The sequence below is a fragment of the Euwallacea fornicatus genome, chromosome 1 (assembly GCF_040115645.1).
Source record: "Euwallacea fornicatus isolate EFF26 chromosome 1, ASM4011564v1, whole genome shotgun sequence".
Lineage (NCBI taxonomy): Eukaryota > Metazoa > Arthropoda > Insecta > Coleoptera > Curculionidae > Euwallacea > Euwallacea fornicatus.
Window position 1 is genome coordinate 2,867,579 of NC_089541.1, and position 20,428 is coordinate 2,888,006.

A 20,428-nucleotide genomic window follows, 5' to 3' on the forward strand; every position below is an offset into this window, starting at 1 on the left:
ATAAATAAATTTCTTATTAAATCTGCAAAAATTAGATTGTCATTTCGACGGCAATTTCGTTCACCATAATATACAGAAAATGTTCAAAGATGTCTGCCGAGGCCATCTATGAGTAATAATGAAAAGGTTACTACGTAAGAAAGGGGGACTGAGTTTTCTTTGTCGGTGCTCGTAAGTGCAACAATGACGGACTCTAATAGTCAAGCCTGACACATTCCAAACTCCTTAATCTTTGATTGTGGCTAATAATAAACTGTAAACAGTGTGACTTTCCAGCAGTGTAATTGTCTTCTCTTTAAATATTTATTGTGTAGAAGAAAGATAATTAACAAAAGTGATAATAACCATGTCGTCTAAACTTGCCAAAATCGAAATTCTCCCCAATCAATGTCCCCTAGATCTGCTAAAAGATTGGATAGATGATTTCCGAAGATATAACACTGTTCCTGTAATATTTAATTTGGCGACAGCTGGAAAGTAAGTACCAGCTATGATTCGTAACATAAACAAATTCCTCCTTTACCGTACAAACGGCGTAAAATAAACATAAAATAGCTTCTGATAACAATAATAGCTTTTTTAGGGAAATTAGAAAGATTAGGATTGCAGGTTATCTTATCAATTTTTTAATTTCTTTTATCTGCAAAAATTTCATTTGTTTTGAGTAAATTTTCTACATTTGCCTGATGCAATATTATATTTTCTACAGGTTTGCTTTGATATATTACAATAGTCGGTTCTGTTGAATAATTTTTCAATAATGGAATCAATAACTGAAACTATACTAAACACGTTGAAAAACCGTCCTTCGCCATATTGTCCAGAAAACTTTATAGTTATTTTACAATTTTGTTTCTTTTTTGAATTAAATAAATTAAGAAAAAAGGCCGATAATTACGTTTAGCAGCCTACACAAGGAAAATAGTCTTTGGCGGTGCTTTTAAAAAAAATGTAATAACCCTTTGCGGTCGTATTAAATTTAGATATTGACATTGCGCTAATCAAAATTTATTTTCGTTGAACAAGCAATAGTACAGTGATACAATAAATATGCAAGATTATGAAGGATAAACAAGATCTATTAATTCCTTTCTACACTTTACAGAATAATGTGTTTTAATGAGACATTTTAATGTAAAAATTATATTTTATAGTTCCTCCTCCTGTGCTACCTTAAAAGTAATCTTGAACGTGAAGTCCTGATTTTCGATTACATTTGTCGCAAAAATAATTATTTCGCCATTTTCTATCCTTGATTTCCTTGTTTGAACATACACAGCAATCATTCCTCTTTACATTTTCAATATATGTATGTATAATAGTTTGCCATTAAGCATTTTCTTTTTATCTGAAGACGATGGTCTTCTTGATTTTAAAGATGCTCCGCGTCGAAAATCACCTACAAGTGTTTCTATCAATTTTCGGACGGTCTTGCATAGCGAGTGAGGGACGTCAGCCCCTGCTCTAACTAAGGGTGGTTGTCTCCAATTGAGATAAGTACCGTATTGCTTCGTGAAATACATTTATGTTCATTCAGAGAAAATATAAACAATACGTAAATCAAATTGTTGGAAATTTAGTAGTTAAGTTTTAGTATTGTGATATTAGTGTTAGTAAGACGGATAAGCTGACACAGTCATCTAAGGATGCAGCACTGTCGAACGAGGTTATTACTATTACCGTTATCAAAGTGCCGGGGAAACCCGTTTGGGATTTGGGTTTGCCTGGGTATGACTTAGAAGCAGAAAGTAAGTATTTGAGATTCAGTTAGGAAAATATACGGTCAACACGTAGTAAATTCGTTAGTTTATTTTCCTAATCTTTGATAGTATGATAATCTTTCTTAACTATGAAGAATGTTCCGAATATTATTCCGACAAATATGATATAAGATTAGCACGGTTCTTTGCTGTGGTGGCTGAGATCAGACATACGACTGCAAAGGAATAAATTAGATTTCCAGGATTCCAACTCTATGAGAAGTTAATACCATCGTAATATTTTGTATTGTTTTGAAGTAAAATATTAATAATGTGTTAATATGCTAAGTTAAATATTTTTATAGCAGCGGAGATGTTAAAAACAGATTTATAGTCCTTCAAAACTTGACTGAAGATGGGCTGGTGTTCAACACAAATCGTAACAGTCCTAAAGTTCGGCAAATGGTAAGTTAAGAAAAAATTGATTATTAACAGTACCTAATAAAATGAATTCGATAAAGGAAGAAAATCCTAAAGTTGCTGCCTGTTTCCCGTTCGTGTATACAGATGGGAATACATTGCGACAGGTAATTTTTAATAGGCTGTATGATATTTTGCATTGTGACGAATTATGACGATAATGTTGACACAAAGGCAAGAAGCACGAAAGTTCTTATATCAAATGTTGGCCAATAGGCCAGAGCGTTGGGCTTATCACGTCTCGCGTAAGCAAAGTTGCAGCAATAATCTCGCTATTAGGGTGAAACAAATTGATCTCAGGGGGTAATAAGATATGAAACGTATGCAAGCTGGGCATTTTCGCTAACATCAGTCAGGATAACTTGTCGTTTTCAAGGCTATTTCTGTATCCGGGTTCTTGACAATGCCCATCCGATGTTCATATTACAAAATCTTGATTCACGTTGTTTAAATACAAACACATAACTGTAAAATTTTCGTATTCAAAAGAGAAAAATTTTGTTTCTCATAGTAAAACGCGTGAATGGTAGTTGGTTGGTTAAGTTCATTCAGCTACCTTCCAAAAGTCATTGAATGTTGGTGTTGAAACGACGAATTTGTATGTCTCATATATTTGGCGACTAGCCCAGTGTAGTTCGGACCACGTAATGTGGTGCATTTATTTTGATTCAATCGACTTTTGACTTAAAACTTATGGCAAATTGCATATGAGTAAATTCTAATTCTGAGCAGCAGTTCAAAGTTCTTGCCCGTAATCGGGCACCTGCCAGTAGCCCGCTCCCATGTGTAATAATGGTTAGATCAAATGAACATATTTGCAACTGGACAAGAGGACATATCTATAAGATGCACGTATCGTCTTTATTTCGTTCTATTGTACAATCTTGTAATTTTAACCTGTTATTTGCAATTCTGTATTTCCTTTATGAATATATTAGAGGCCTTGTTAATCTATTTCAAGGTTCGCATAGAGGGAACTGCTGAAAAAGTCAAAACTAAAATTACCCAAGAAACCTTCAACTCATTTCCTTTGTATGTAAAAATGAGAGCCTTCCTCATTCCTGAGCAAAGCGTTGAGGTGCAATGGGACGATTTGAACACCCTACATGACGCACTTCTGGCTAAAGTATCTAGAAATGAAGTAGAAGCAAATCCACCTGAACATTTGTAAACTATGTGATTTCCTTCTAATTTCTGTAGGTGTAAACCAATTATTTTTAGAGTGGAATACAAAATCGTACCCAAAACATTCGATTTCTACCATTCGCATGATGAGGAAATAGCAGATAGGGTTTTCTTTAAGTGCGTTTCAGGAATATGGACCCATACTCATTTAACAGCATAACATTGTATACCAAGAAATATTTTGAAGAGGGTTAATAATAGTTACAGGTTTATCCTAAACTTCGTTTATTATTTGCAAAAATACCTACTAAAAAGTTATCTAAAACCCCAAATACAATAAAGAAAAGTGAATTGCAGTCCACCCTCTCCATCACTAAAATTACAGTCAGTCTCATTGGGGTGATACAAATATCTTCGCATTACTTACAGCCTTGGCTTTTTTGGAAAACTTGCACTTCTTTTTTTTTTTCTTGATTTTCTCGCCTTTTATAGACCGAGAATCATTTACTCTTATATCTTTCACCTTCTCACATAACATACTCATGGTGTCTGACAGGCTTTTAGACTTCCGAAGCTTCAACGGTCTTTCAGTTACGGATAGCCAGGATATTGCTTGTTGACGCTTTATCCTAAAATTTATTAATTTTGTTTTGAGTAGAATTGTGGGATCTCAACAAAGACAAATGTATGAGATGTGGTGATAAAATAAAACTAACTTTATGTGATGAGTGGTAGTGTTAGTGTTATGATTGTATACCCATTTTGAAGTTTTGTGGGCCCCTCTATCTTCTCAGTGCTGAGTTTTGATATTTTTTTTACAGTCTTTTCAGTGGCTTTTGAAACTCTTCTCATTTGAGTTTTCTTTGTTGTCCTAAAAGATGATTAATAGTATAAATCATAGAAATGAATAATATAGAATACTTTTGAGTACTGTTACTGGATACTAACATCTGACTGTTACCCCATGAAATCGGAGAATCCCCTTGCCCAATTCCGAACCAAAGCTTCCGTTTTAGGGCGTATAGCTTCGCCTGGACTTCGGAAAGTTGTTTTGTAATATCATTTTTTTTCTCCACCAAAATCCTTAAAAATGCGTTTAAGAATTTTTTCGTGTTTTAGCGATATTTAATACCGAGATTGTGGTGTTTTCGCTCGCACAGGAGTTTGGGAGGCTGGAATCTTGTCACTGGCAATCAAGTCAAACACGGACAAACTTGTATTACCTATGGTGGTCCTTTTGTATGTTATTTCGCTGTCTGAGTGCTCTTGGAGATGAGGCTGACGTTGATATTCCAGAAGTAATAAGTTTTAGACGTACAGGAAGTTGAACATATAACTACCCACCTCTTTTTGTTTTATTCGAGATTTCCGTCTTTTCTTTTTCTTCTTCCTTAGGATTTTTATCTGGGTCTTCACAATCTTTTCTTCGTCTTCAGTCTCTGAGCTGCTGTTGTAATACTCTTTATCAGAAAGGGATAGTTTAAGGGTCGCCTTGCAAATCTACGAAAATTAGACTTTCAAAGTTTCTTATAATTTATTAAACAGGAAAATCCCTCCTGTAGCTAATCTATAAGAATCAAATGATAAATAATATAATGTTGCTTATAATCTGATGTCATGTCTTTATAAAAGTCAAGGTAAATTAACATAACATACAAATTGTCAATAATTTATCTCAAAAGAACACAAAATAGTGAGAAATAATAAATCTACAAAAGTTCTAGTGCTAGTGCTCAAAATCATATTTTAAAGCTCGCGATCTGCGGTGCAAGGTAAGCCATGTTCACTATTCGACCGTTCTACATTATCAGATGCCTGAGGCATATCTAACACAACCACACTCTGTGCTTTTTGAGCTTTGCTCCAAATTACTCGCTGCTCTACTATAGGTTCCGAATCGCACTCAGGGTGATCTATTTCATACTGAGTGTACTCCCTAATTTCCAAGTCATATTTTCTATTCACCGGTAAAGGTTTTCTAGGAGCTCCAGGACTTCTGGAGGTGACTAGTTTAGTTTTACGTGGAGGGGAGCATTTTGATGGTCCCGCTGGTCTTTTAGATGAAATTGGCGATGGTGGAGGTGGCTGAGGAATGAGGATTTCGTCCTCGTTTTTTTCTTCAAAACCCATTTCATCACTGCTGCTGGAGGTGTCTCCATCATCACTAAATAAATAATTTTAAAAAATTAGTATATTAATGAAGGGGGTAATTTATTATATGGGTGTGCTAAGAGTGGGTGTACACAGAAAAGCTTTCTAGATGATAAACATGAAGAAAACCTTTTTTCAGTGTTTAAAATTCGATCGTTGAGCTCGAATTTTAAACACTGTGCAATACTGCGAGTGCAAAATTTGCATGTTCAGCTTCGGCATTTTGGCTAACACTAAACGCAATGGGTGCTGATGAAGGATCTAAAATTTTATCAAAAAAAGTTTAAATCCTTCAAAATAAAGTGGTGGTGAGGTGCTTTTACACTCGAACAGGACAAAAGCAAAACTACTTTTGAAGCTTGATCTTGGCAAACTCTTGTATGCATGAGAAATCGTAGGTTCTCGTTCATAAGTATTTATCAATACAAAATTTTCTAGCAAGAGACGACAACACAGAGATGGGCGTGGATGAGAAAAGAAGACCAAAAAACCCAAACCAAGAACATACTTTTACCATCTTTCTTGCGACCCAAAAGTTGTTTTACTCGAGTGAGTGGGATTGTTTTGTGTGTCTAAGGTGCTGAGGGTGGGTGTTTCGACTTTTTGCCTTTCGACTTTTTCCTATACCTCGAATAATCGCTTAGAGGGATGTTGGTAGGTTCGTCCGCGTTTGACCCTTCTTTGGTCAACCGCTCGATTATTTTCACTCGAAGTTTCTCCTAAAAGTCAAATCAATAATCATCAGAACTATCACAAAATAAATCGTAGACCTACCTTTCTGGGGTCCTCGTCATAGAAATCCAGCAGAGTTTGGCAAAATGACTTTCCCATCTGCTCGTAGTCCTGAGTGTTAAAATGGGTCTCAGCTCTAGTTCCTAGCATAGAGCCTGCAAAAGAAGCCTCTAGAGTGTAGCTATTGGCAATTCCCATCATCCACATAACAACCCGACCGGTTCCTTCTTTGGCCTTTTGAATCCGGAATTTGCAACTTTCAAACGAAAACTTATCGGCAGTGTTTTTGTGCAGCATCAGGGGAAAAACTTGCTCTTGCAGTCTTCTATCTCCTCCTCTCCTGTTCTCACAACCGTATATAAAAATGTTGTGCTTTCGTGAATGGGCATGTAAATCACAGTATAAAGCCACCCCACATTCCTCCAACAACCTTTAAATTATAGATACATTACGAAATTTTTCTTTGAAGCTCCGATAACAACACACCTTCTAACCATAAGTTTAGTGTACCATATTGAAGGATAAGCATCCCTCATTACAGTCCTGTATTGCCTGTTCAAGTCTTTAGCAGATAAAGAGCATCTGTTATTGCCCACAATAACACCATCGGGATTGAGCATTGGAACTATCTTGAAAATAAACTTGTCCCTTAAATCTTTGGCAGGACTCGAATCTCCAGTGAGAAAATCCAGAATTCCCTTCATTATCCAGCTGGAGGGAGTCTCTCCTGGATGGACCCGAGCAGTCAACACCACCGCTCGTTTCTTCTGTGATGATTAAGAATAAATAGTTACGAAGTTCGAATTACGAGGATAGTCCCAGACGTATCCGACCTGACATATAGATGGCGACTTTTTTGTTAAAATTTTGACCAACAATTTGATATGAGAAAGTACAAAAGAACGAGAAAACATTTTGTTTCATAAAACCAACGCACCAGTCCACGCTTCCGTCGTCGCGATGGTCAAAATCAGTCAAATTGATTTCTAACTTTTCCTCGCCCATCCTATTCGCCAGATTTAGCCCCCTCAGATTATTTTCTATTTCCAAACTAAAAAAAATGGCTCGGTAGAAAGAGATTTACCAATAATGGAAAGGAGGAATCCAAGGTTGATGCTTATTCCGAAACATTCCAAGATTCATACTGCAAGTAGGGTATAGAAGCCATAGAACATCGCTGGGAAAAGTCTGTCGATTTCCAAGAAAACTATGTTGAAAAATAATGTAATATTTTCTAAATTTCTTTTTTCTTTAAGTGTTGCGTCGGATACTTTTAGGACTTCCCTCGTAATTAGGATTAACTACCTTGTGTTCGCCAGGAACTTGTGGTGAAGTAATTGTGACGAAATACACGTCATTGCCAGCCATAGTCCTACACAAAAGACGTACAGTACTATAAGTTTGCTTCACTGGATGAGCCCTTATTTCGGCCAAATGGTCCTGAAGGTCCGAGTACGTGTAAGGGTAGCAGTTGGCCACATAGACTTCGTCCTCTTCATGAGGAAAAGTTAGGGTGAAAGTTAATGTGTACGTTTGGGGTTGATCCGGATCTTCGGAAGCTCTGGAATTCAAGGAATTTTGGATCATCAAGTAGCACCTGATGATTCGAACTGCGTCATAATATAATGAATATCTCTAATTAAAAATAAACCGATTCAATTGCCAACAATGCGACCAACAGGTATCGAATCAAATCTGTCACCATAGGTCGTTTGTCAAATTCTTAGTGTCACATCATCACCTCACCGAACATTCCAATGCCTCTGTCCAAACCGATTTCCGATCTAATTTACGTGGACGCCACGAATGGGGATACCGGATCGCTCAAGATAGTCAGTCTGGAAAAGTCCAAGACCTTTCCAGAGTTCTTGGAAACGGGGATTCGATACTATGCCACTGCTATACCTATAAGTGGAGAGGAGCCTGACGGCAACATCAACGTCCCGGTGGCCAACAAATACTCTGATGTTAAAGTGCTTTATTTATACAGGGAAAAGGACGCAGGGACTGATTCGGAAATATTTCTGGAAAATCATACAGTGGCTTTACAAACTCGCAGGACGAGTCAACTAAACTTGAGTAACATCATAAGGACTTTAATGTGCTGTTTTGGGGGTAATAGAGAAAACTAAGAACAATCAATTATTATTCTTGTTGTTTCCAATAAGCTCGAACTAGTTTTATCGGCTAGATATGTATACAGGGTGTCTGGTATTAATAGGAAAAACCAATAACAGCAGATTCCTCATACGAAAATAATTAGATTTTCCTTATGGCACTCTTTTCATTGGCGCTTTATATTCATTATACAGAGTGTTGAAGTTAGTAAAAAAAATGCTTTTACTAATGACTTGGGTGTTTTTTTTAACATATTTTAATGAAATTTTGCAGTGATGCATAGTTCATTTAGGTGTACATTTTCCATGATTTGGGTAAACACATTTGGAGAAACAATGGGGAAATTGGCGAGTTGTGTTCACGTTTTCCCCCTAAATTTTTTGCGCACCCAATGGTGTATTCGTATAGGTATTCAAATTTAATTATTTAATTAACCATATCAAGATGCCGAAATATTGCAGATTGTCCGTAACAATCCGGGAATTAGCATGAGGATGATTTGGATGGAAAATCAAGACATTAATAAGTACACCGGGTAGTAAGTGGACAACTGTCTGTGTTTTGAAACTACATTCTCGACATTAAAAAAATGGAAGACTCCTATTGGGGAACATTAAGCTAAAATATCTTCTAAAGAAAGCTGTGAATCAAACTTTTACGCGAATTCAGAAATCCAGATAAAGAAACAATTAATTTGAATAACTAAACAAATGCATCATTGATTTGCGCAAAAAAATTGGGAGGGGGGGAGTTAACGTGAACATGACCCGCCATTCTCCTCATCGTTTCTCCATATTAGTTTACCCAAATCATAGGAAATGTGCACCTAAACGAACTATGCGACGCTGTAAAATTTCATTAAAATATGTTAAAGAACACTCAAGTTATTAATAAATAATTTTTTAACTAAATTTAACACTTTATGTAATGAGTGTAAATCGCCAAAGAAAAAATTGCCATGAGGAAAGTCTAATTATTTTCACATAATGAATCGCTGGTTGGCAAATTGATCTACTAATACACCCTGTATGTACGTAATTTCTTAATTATCATAAAAACTTTAATTCATAATTAGTCTAAAATAGGAACAAGGGAAGTAGGAGCAATAAATATGGATATACCTTGGAAGTTTTATAAATTGGCAAAGTTTAGAGGTAATTGGCGAAAAGGCGATCAATTATTGTTCACCGTTAACTTTTGAAAGAAATTAATCGTTTTAGTCACGCGATAATGTTGTATGCTAGTTTTAACAAAACAGGGATCATTCAGCTTGTTTCAGACTTTTTTTAATTTTTTTTTTTAATTTAGAATTGGGTCCTAGGTACCTTTATTGTTTAAAAGATGCCTGAAAGGCAAATCGAAAGTGGATTTTTTCTTGCTGGAACAATGTAAACCGCTTCGTTCTTCATAGACTTTTAATCCTTTCTGAAGAATTTTTTTCTTTTTATTTTTGAACAGTATATTGTTCACTTTCAAGAATATTTTTGTCCGAAAAATATATTCAACGGCACCTCAATCTTGTGTGTGATGGAATGAGCTGAAATCAAGTGAAATAATACTAATTAAAGGATACTGGTTGAGCAGGATCCCGCAGCACCCGCAGCCAGTTCTGAAGAGCATCCTGTACAAAAAGTGACTCAAGGATGACGAGGTAAAGGAGGGATAGAAGTGCTACAGTATTCAGTGTAAATGAAAGTCTTCCAATTGAAGTTCTTTGCCTGAAGTTCTTCACCGAGCTCCAGACATTTTAAAGATCGCCTTCGGCATTGGAATACTGGGTGAAAAAAAGCATTTTTTCCCATTATAAAAAAAGTCGGATGGCACATAATGCTATTGATGGGACTAAACGAATTTTAGATCAGAGAAATTAATTTACGAACAAAAAAGGCGTGCAAGATATGGGTGATACACCGAAACCTTTGGAAACAGGACCTATGTCAAAAACCATACGACTTTAAAAAAAATCGTAACTGTTCTTGAATTATCAATATTTTGTTATATCGATCTGTAGTGCATTTTTGTCTTATGTCCCTTTAAATATTGAAATCTTCAAACTAATTCTGGAATAAACCGAAGCCTGTGAGACGGAAGCCTGATGAAGTTGAATCTATATTAGGAAATGAGCAACTTAAAAAAAAATCGTAACTTCTCTTTCAATCATACTATGGCAAGGCTTTTACTACGATCTGTAGGGCATGAAACTCTCTTTAAATATTGATATTTTTTCGATTAGCTTTAGAACGTATAGAGACGCGGGAGGGGCAGAAATCTGGACATATATGTAATCTATAGAAGAATGTAAACAGTTTTTCGAAATAATTTTTATCTTCTTTTAGGACCACGCTACGCTAATGCCTTTAATGTTGGTATGTACTTCATACTTTTCCTTCTAAGCTTTGAAATATTCAATCTAAATCTGGAATAACTAGACGCGTGTAAGACCGAAATCTCGGGAAAGTAAAATACATGTTAGAAATTAGTCAACGTTTCGCCCCGAAAACTTCCTATAAGTTGTGCTTCTAGCTCTGAAAACTTTCGTAAAAGTTAGAATAAAATAATAAATTTCCTGGCTAAGCCAATGCAAAACAGCGTTTTTCCTCAATGATTTTTAGTCTATCGATTGCAAATAATCGACTTTTTCTTGAAGTGCCGGAAATGGTTGTTTCCAATTGGGAGAATTTTTTGAGGGTTTAATAGTAAATGAAAAACGAGAAAATGACTAAACGAATGCAAAACATCCGTTTTCTTCGCTATTTTTAGTGCTAAAAAACAAATCTACATAGTGCTATACCAGGAGGATAATTTCCATAGAAACATTTGCTTAAAAAGTGAGCACTGATCGTTGAGTTGAACAGCAAAAAGTAATTATCATTCACGTCCAAGTCAAATTGTTGTCAGTTCTACTTCATCTTATAACTGTTCACGGAAAATAGTTGAAAAAATATATAAAACGTCTAAATATTGAAATTTCTTGCAGAACGGACTCCTTGACTTCTGGATTTAAGACTGTTAGATTTCCACAATAATTTACACCAGCGACATTATATATGAAATTTTTCGTAATTATTTTTGAGGAAAATATTTAATAACAAACGAAAATTTATATTTTGATAGAATCCTCTGAAACTCTTTCAGAATAGCAAAACCCCCGGGTTTGACACTAATTGATTTTTATCAGAATGAAAATTGGATGCATTATTCATGGAATATTTCGTAATTATTTGGGGAAAATGAATAATAATAAAAACTTCAAACTATTAAAAGTCATCGAGCGAAGATTGGCAACAAAGAGGCGCTGCCATGAGAATTCTTCGTGACTATCAAATGTTGCCAGTCAGCAGTTCCGTTTAACAATTGGATAATGTTGCATACATATGATAATACGGAAATCAATAAGCGTTTCCATTAATATTGTGGAGGTCAGACCAAAACCAATTTGCAATTGCCAATTGCATTTCAACTTACACATTTTCGTTGCAAAAGTACGTAATATTCTGTCCGCACCTCCTCCAACCGATCAAATGCATTTGAGCTTCCTTTTTAGAATACATAAGAGGCCTCATTCCTTCGTTGTACAAACTTCCCTCTTTGGAACAATTTGTTATCGAAAACCTGCAAGAGATGCCTTATCCTAAACGCCGTAAACTTTAAAATTATAACAAACCGATATAAGAAATTCTTCTTCATATTGGTAACTCTGAAATAAAACCATTGCATATGCCTGTTGGTGTACAGATCCGATCTGAGGTGCAGCTCATAGTAATTGGGACTAATTCTAATGGCTCTGGCCAAGTTTCCAGATTCGAATCTGGATTCAAACTGGAGGCTATCGTCCTCGGGACATAGATTAGAAGACAATAGATATCTGCTTCCTCCAACGCTGGATCTACTGAACTGATGAAATTTCCAGTATTTTAAGCAAATTCTTTAGAATCCTCGCTTACATAATTAACAGCACTTATGGGGGTGTACTGATAAACTATAACCCCAAATTCCTCCCCAGAGGGTTTAGGCTGCACTTCACTGCCCGTTACCGAATAGTATGGTTCAGAAGAAGGAGGAATGTAGCTGATATGTTTGATTTTTTCTTCTAATACCTGATTGTATTGATTAATCATGAAGTGATTTAACTAATCAATCGAGCTTACTTGACATTCCGTAGGCCATCTGGGAGGTTGAAAAACGAAGGCAGTGTCTCGAGCAGCAGGGAATATTTCTTTGAGCGAAAACGACTCTTTGATCTTGATCTTCACCTCTTCATCGTCCTCGTTGACTTCACTGTGACAAGTCTTAACGAAGAAGTTAGAAAAGTAACTGCTGGATGTTGTGAGTTGAGGAGGGAACAGACATGCCTGCAGGGTCCTCACGTTTACCTCCAATTCTACAATTTGAAATTTGCATTATTCATCGGAATGCACTCTTTAATGCATTATGAAACATGACTTCCATTAAAGTAATAAATCCGCTTAACGATGATGTAGACTTGGCATGATTCCGCGGAAACTTCTTACAATAGCTCAACTTGCATTTCTGACGTTCAACAATGCTTATTACCTATTTTTAACACTGGTGTATTTATAGGTCTTTGTTTAATAACTTCTTTTAACTTTGATGATCATAAGAAAGTCGGTGTTTGTTATCATGCCTCGAGGCAGCATCGAAAGTCGGATTTGTAGTGAAAAAATCCAGAACACAAAAGAGCTTTGTGCTATAGATTGACAATAGGAATATTTATTAAGGTTGGAAGATCAATAACGCCCATTCTGCGTATAAGTTGGGAATTAATAGGTATTTATAGCCTTGTTGGTTTTGGCAATAAAATAAATTTGTTTTCATAAGTTCCGATACTCCGAAGCCTTAATTATTACGAGTAAAATGAAAAGTATATTTTGTGATTCGTTCGATTTTAATTATTCATAATTTTCAGCTATTTGTAATGAACAGTTTTTGCAGGCAACCATACAAATTTAGGTCGTTAAAATAACATGCCTTCCTAATTTTAAAACCTAGAAAATTTAATGGTCGATTTTATTTTAATAATATGACAATTTTGCCAAAAAGCAATTTAAAATCTTTTTACCTGCTCATTTCTAGGCGAGAATTTACGCTAAAAATTTCTAGTTAACACCTCTCCCTTCTTCTCTATAAATTAGAAAAAATTGCTCACTATGCGTCATAAATACACAACAGTTATTTGCACAACAAGGGAGGAAACTGATAGTTCGACCCTCGCTGGTCTGTGATATTTCGGGCCGCGTTCAAGTGCCATGGAAATGATTTTCCAGCAATTTTCCTATCCTGAAATCTCCCTTTTACAGTCACCTTCAAATGGAAAGGTTTGGGATGATTAATCAAAATTCCGTTTGAGAGCTTCATTTGCAATTCAATATACCAAGAACGATGCTGTGTGATGACAATGAAAGAGTCGTGGTATGACGGGGATTTCAGAGCACAACTACTCAGGTCCTCAATTCCTCCAATTGAATAGAAATTTCTAGTATTTGTATATTTGGTTTGAATTAACGTAGAAGAATATGGAAAAAAAACAAGTTGTGAGCAGGTAAAACGGGATCATATTTTTTCATTGGGAGCGTTTTTATTTGTCTATTTGAGCCAATTTAACGGGGATTGTTGGATTGTCTTAAAACTAATATTATGCGAACGTACATAGATGACAAGAATAACTGGAAGATTACAACAAATTCAGACCATCAGGCCAATCGGAAAGACGATCGTCACGACTAGACCATTCTGAACTCTCTCTGCCTTCCAAGACAAATAAGACAATTCGACTTCTTCCCTTCGGCCCCTCTATTGGAGCATTTTCGAATGTAATTTTTTTTCTTTGTCGCTTTGTAATTTATAAATAATTTCTATGCGTAGATGTAAGTTTTTTTCTCACAAGATAGAAAGACAAAATAATCGATGACTTTTAGCGCAAATCGCAAAAAATATATTTTTTAGTCTACGTTGGGGAGTTTTGATTCGTTTAGCAGAAATCTAAACTTTGTTTTATACAAAAAAAAACATTAGTTACAATTTCAAAAAATATCTAGGACTTTCTAAATGACCCGGTATAGAGGAGTTTGGAAAATAACGACACGCCGCTGGTCGTAAATCGTGTCGTCATAGGGGGACCAATATTGTGGCCCATTTGACTTCATTATATTTGAAAATTTCTTGTGTTTTGAGGTGCACGTAAGAGATTTTTCCCTTGCACTGAGCGATAGTTGCTGCGTCAGAAAAGTATTGATTTATTGTCAAGGAAACCATCATATGTGCCAAAAATCATATTATCAATAAATCAATGTTAAATTTTCTCAGTTAAACTTTTATAATTGCCAAGAAAGTCTCCTTATTTTTGCAGCCAAAACATTTGCCTTCAAAACGGTAATTTATCATTAGAGGATGTGAGGTGACTTCAACACATTTTGCCATTTTCAAAATATGGAAATTTCGTAGAAATTTGAACATATCTTTACGCATTTCTCACTTTCAGTAAGGTACTGTCTATTAAGGTACTTTTTTTAAATTTAGTTCTGCCAAAAGGTGGTATAATAAAAGAAGATCTTTCCGGGGTAGCCCCTAAAGATGTTCCAATATCTAAGGAGCTCATTCTCTGGATTATTCTAAGATGAAAATATTATATAAACATGTCCTAAAACGAGTCGTTTGGACGTGGAATGTTAAATATTGAGAAAAATAAACAGTTTTTCTTGATATTTTAACAACGGCGCAAGATATTTCATTGAGATTCGGTACAGCTGCACAGTAGTTCAAACAGTACATTTCCCTTCTATTTAAGGAATAACGCTCTAACCATAGACGTGCATAAGACCATGTTAACTTTTATGGAGGAATGGGCGGCATATCACTGGTATCTTCCACATTTGATACATTTTCTTAAATAACGATTTAAAATAAACCAGAAAAATCTCTCGTCTTTTTTTTTGATACGATAAGTCGTTTTTTGGAAAAAAAGTATATTTCCCGTTAAAAATATATGCTGAAAATAATAGTAAATTTGTTAAAGAGATGAAATTGACTTCTTCAAAGAAAAATTTTCGCCTGTGGCAACTTCAAAAAATTGAAGAATATCACAGGTTTAGCGGCTTTATTCTTTTTACCGATGGGGCAAACTTTCCCCGACATTCTTTTCATGATTTTCATCATTACCGAACGGAATACCTATCGTCATTTTATTAAATATAAACTACCCATCTTGCTTGAAGATGTGCCCATCTTGATCAGAAATCAGCTATGGTTTATGGATGATGGGGCTCTAGCGCATTTCAGTCTTCCAGCTAGCGAATATGTGAATCGTGAATATGCTGGGCACTTGTAGGAGCAGTAGACCAGGACGATTCGTGACCACCCAGATCTCGGGTATTGAATCCTTTAAATTATTTTCTATGAGGACACTTAAAAACATTAGTTGTGGATCATCTAAGACATCATATAGCGGAGTCGTGTAAGATAATTCGCAATCCCTCTGATATTTTTGAACATGGTCAGGAGTACATGAGAAAAAAAATGAACGCTTGTATTGTGGTAAATGGTGGTCATTTTCAATAATTGTTATAATTTATCCAATTTAGAAAATACCAGTGGCGTACTCCGCTTTTCCTTATAAGAATTAACATGGCAATGCACACGCACGTCTATAGTTACTGCGTTTTTCTTTAAATAAAATAAAGACGTTCTGTTGGGACTACTATGCAGGTACACAGAGTTTCAATAAAATATTTTGTGCCATTTTCAAAAAATACGAAGAAAAATATTTCTCTTTTTCTTAATGTTTAACGCGCCGTAACTCGGTAACAATTCATTTTAAGACATACGTTTATATAAGATTTTCGTGTTAGAACAATCTAAGGGATTAGCTCCGTAAATATGGAAACACCCTTAGGGACTACTCTGTAAAGAGTAATTTTACTAAACAGTCATTAAGAGCTTCTTCGGATAACGAGTTCTGATCAAATTTTGAGGCTTATTCCTTCAAATCAACTCAAAACTCAAAAAATATCTCAAAATGATTTGAATTTGTTTCTTCAAGCTTTTTTGCTGTGGAAAGACATAATAAATAATTTCTTTCACTCTGTATGTATCTAATATATCTTTAACCTTGACCTAAACTAACTTTACCTCGATCATATGAATCGAACTGGAATAAAAGATCGACGAAAACTAAGCAAAAATCCTAAAAAAAAACACTACATCACTAACCTGTATCTCCATTACTTTCATTTTCCAAACTAAACGCCACTCCTTCCATTCTTCCTGCTTCTTCTATCACCTCTTCATTTTGGTAGCGTCTAGTTCCTCGTGTGGTGATGAATGAGCAGGGAAAGTGGTCTAAAAGGGGCGCGCTTTCTCGCCCCACTGACAGCAACTTTTTCGGTTATGTCTGACAAGCGGTGGGCCAGCTTTCCTCCATTTCCATGGTAATTGATGATGGATCAATAATACACGTTGGTTAGACGAACTGTAGGTTTTGTGGGACAATGGTCTTGATTTCCAGTCAATAACGATCTGGAACAAGAACTTTTATGCATATTTATGGTGTTAACTGGGGATGTCTTGAGGATGTTTTTCATTTTCTTTTGTGCATTCAACTGCGTTGAGCGTCGAGAAATCGGGTTAGAAATTTTAGCTAAGACCAATTAAAATTTTATGCCTTTTTTTGTCGTAAAACTTTTTATTTCGTACCTCGGACAGGCAAATTTTGAGGTATGTTCCCGATTTTTGGGCTCTTGGGCGGTATAAAATGGGTCAAAGTTTCTGTTTGCCAGAAAATTTATGAAGCGTTTATTTTCATTGACTGCTGTCCAACGAAAGAAAACTCACTTTTATAAATACTCCATTGAAATAGGATTGCCACGACTCGAAGGTGATTCAAGTCAGACCATTATGATAACTCTGTTGGTCTCAAAGTAAATATTTTGAACTGACACAAACAGTATGGCAAAAATCAGATAATTCAGAACTCAAACCACCCAGTAGGACGTTAAATTTAAACTGACACGAAACAGATATTTAGACCTTCTGATTTCTAGGAAGCTTTGAACATACAAAGTTTGCGAAGAATGATTTGCCAAGCAATTAGGCACTTATGTTGTATTATTATATTTGCCTTGCCAGAAAAGCATTGTTTGTAATTTATTTATGAAAGAGGTCCCATTATAATTAGACAGTGAAATAGGTTTATTGCTTGGCAGAGAGTCAGTTTATAACGCATTTTGGACACGTAAAGTGAGTTCGTGCGTGGATGAGGAATGTAAGGATTACTAGTTAGTTTTTTGGCAAAAAGAAATCCTGTTTTCCCCCTCAGCTTTGAGCGCAATGAAGAGCCCAACAACATGGCAATCTGGTCCGGTCTGATGTATGAATGTCAAAAGAAAAAAGTATCTCAAAATTTCGACTCCGTTTCGAGTAAAGATGAATGTTAAAGAAACCTGAAATAATCTTCCAAACTCAAAAATTCATTATTCCATGTACAGGTAATGGGTCTTGAAACAGTGAAATCAGAGACAACTTACGAATTATTATTATGACGAAAAAATTATGTGATATTTTCATTTAAACTTCGCGGGTACTATAAAATCATAAAATTATTTTTTTGTAACTTGGTAGTACTCTCTCTGTAATGTCTACGTAAAGATTCACGGTAACATACTCAATTGTTGCAAAGCTAGAGGTGTTTTTGTAAACATACAAAAGCGAGTAGAAGATTTTTAATATGTTTGATATTGCTGAGAAAAGAATTTGCATTAAATTTTGTTTGCGGAATGAATGCACCGTCCCACACGGCGCTGGTTCTTCGAGAAAATTTTGCCAAAAACTCCACCCATATCGTTCCAAAAACAGCGTATTCGCCTGATTTAGCACCGTTGGACTTCTGGCTGTTCAACAAGCTCAAAAGACCGCTTCGACTCGATCGAGGAGATAAAAGCCGAATCAAATAAACTATTGAAGGCCATTACTGAAAAAGACTTCTTTGATTGTTTCGAGAATTGAAAAAACGATGGCATAAGGGCGTTTGGTCGGACGAGGAGTACTTTGAACGCGATTAAATTCGTTTGAAAGAATAAATAAAGATTTTTCGTTTTATAGATAAATCCACCATATTTTTTTTATCAAAGTGGTGCCTTATTTCACTGTTAAGTAATACTAGATCTCAATCAAATTGCAACGTGAGGAAACTTCTTAACGAAGTGAACGAGAATGCGAATATTCGGCCAAAAGGAGTTTTACATTTTTTGGGGGGCGCAACCTCGGGGAAAATGAAGGCGCGTGCTCGAGCCTGTGTGAAATTTTTACTCATCAACAAATTCAGTGTTTTATAAGTATTTATGAGCTCGGTGCTTATAATTCCTTAACCCGCTTTTATTGCGTCGCCAGATTTAATTTCAGCTAGCTAAATCAAGCGAAAATATTGCTTTTTACTCAGCCATCGTTGTGGATCTGGACCGATTTTTTCAGGAAAATTCGCCCTCTTTTTAACACAATTCACTCTCTTGAGTGCCTAAGGTCCAAATCCGTGACGTCTCCTCGGTCCTCGCTGAAAGTTCCCTCGCCGAAAGGGGGTTTCTCGACATTCTTCTGCCTCAGGCGTTTAATTTTTCACCAGCTGTCTCCTTTGCGGGTTATCGATTAGAATTAATGAAGTTTAAGTATCAGTAATGACTATCTGCGATTGTCTTTAATTTTTCATCATTTACGCGAATTGGTTATACTTATATTTTTTTAAATAAATTCCCTTAATCCGGAAGGGTTTCTCCTGCTGGAGATATCTAACTGGCAATAACTCGACCCCTATAGAGAACCCGAATCATGAAGGTGAAGAGAGGGAGGTGCAAATTAATAAATTTAAATTTTCAAATGAAGGCCTAGGAAAGGAATGGACCTAAAAAAATGCTATTCTCGTAAAAAATGCATAAAACTTCTATTAAACAAGTAGTTTTACTAGTCTGAATCAACGCGATTATAACTAATCTGTAGCAAGTGGACTTACAATGTCAAAAAACTTTCATAAATCATTGATACTGATCACGTGTCAAGCACAGAGCGCTGCGATTGGTTGAAAGGTAACAGCAATCGCAAGAAATTTACCAAATTTGCAAAACTATGCGTTAATGAAAAATAATGTATTAACAGGGGTCATTAATGAATGATCTGGTATTCTTAAAAAAAAAACGGGTTCATTCTCGGTGGACGGATGAAGATGCCTCAGTTGGATCAAGAGAGATTAGAAAAATTTTCGTTCTGGAGAAGATGGAAGGGGAAAACTTTTCAGCAAATTTTTCTGAAAGATATTAGTCTAAACTCACATACTTAAAGGAACTAATAGGCAGTTCAGTAACCTGCAACTCTCAAGTGGAAATTTCTGTTGATTTACACATAATGACATCAAATACACTTACCTACACCTACATCTCAAATTTCGAAAACATTCACTCCCGTGCTAATTCAAGTAATTAGAACTGCATGTAAACAATGTTCTGCACACGACTGAAAACATAATGGAAGGAAGGCAGTGGAAAAAACATAAATTTAAGTGTCTGGCAAACATTCTCTGGTCATTTTCTGGCAACTGACCAAGCACCTGGCCTACACTCTGTGTCGATGACGAATCTTTATATTAGTCCGGATGTTGACTTTCAAGATTATTCTGGAAACGTGTTAATTATTTTACAGTCAATTAAAGCCTTTTGAATGTAACCCCTAGCAAAGGTCTAACGAGACTTCTTAAAAGAACTTTAACTGTACCAGATAGTTAGTCAATTATCGCTTATCAGTTAGAATTCGAAAATGCCTGGACTAATTTTCGATTTTTCTACTTCAAATTGATTAATTATTTTGATTTAAACCTCATGTGTTATTTTTAGTAATTAAAAAGAGATGAAACGGAGTATAAGGAAGCCGTTATTCAACAGTGGCAACCAGTTGGGAGCTCTCCATAATTAGTGAAAAATAATTGTTTATGAGACATTGAAAATTGGAAACTTTTTGGTAAACGAAGCTTTATAATCCTAACAGGCAGTTCTCCCTCAATGTTAAGTCCTAAACACAGTGATTGAAATGTTGTTACTTAGGCAGCCACGACTCTGTTTGTCAATTTG

The 20,428-nt window shown here is 35.7% G+C and overlaps 2 protein-coding genes across 5 annotated transcripts; one reads left to right on the plus strand and one right to left on the minus strand.

Annotated features, from left to right (window-relative positions):
- The first annotated feature begins 209 nt into the window (after positions 1-209).
- LOC136341531 (pyridoxine/pyridoxamine 5'-phosphate oxidase-like) lies at positions 210-3,584 on the plus strand. The gene is made up of 5 exons (XM_066286645.1): positions 210-477; positions 2,066-2,165; positions 2,222-2,287; positions 3,142-3,347; positions 3,402-3,584. Exons 1-5 carry the CDS (start codon positions 347-349, stop codon positions 3,523-3,525), a joined length of 627 nt encoding a protein of 208 aa, XP_066142742.1. The 5' UTR covers positions 210-346; the 3' UTR covers positions 3,526-3,584.
- LOC136341522 (cytosolic carboxypeptidase 2-like) lies at positions 3,574-20,426 on the minus strand. Of its 4 annotated transcripts, none has more exons than XM_066286603.1 (16): positions 19,730-20,426; positions 16,533-16,838; positions 12,455-12,687; positions 12,251-12,403; positions 11,971-12,200; positions 11,772-11,918; positions 7,494-7,749; positions 6,675-6,955; positions 6,231-6,618; positions 6,084-6,175; positions 5,271-5,469; positions 4,650-4,805; positions 4,438-4,583; positions 4,254-4,388; positions 4,063-4,176; positions 3,574-3,934 (listed from the first exon to the last, which is right to left on the minus strand). In XM_066286603.1, exons 2-16 carry the CDS (start codon positions 16,579-16,581, stop codon positions 3,697-3,699), a joined length of 2,817 nt encoding a protein of 938 aa, XP_066142700.1. In that variant the 5' UTR covers positions 16,582-16,838; positions 19,730-20,426; the 3' UTR covers positions 3,574-3,696. The 4 variants fall into 4 exon arrangements, with proteins under 4 accessions (XP_066142700.1, XP_066142680.1, XP_066142689.1 ...); XM_066286583.1 differs by having other exon boundaries at positions 4,227-4,388; XM_066286592.1 differs by lacking the exon at positions 19,730-20,426 and adding an exon at positions 17,154-17,307 and having other exon boundaries at positions 4,227-4,388.
- Positions 20,427-20,428: the final 2 nt, after the last annotated feature.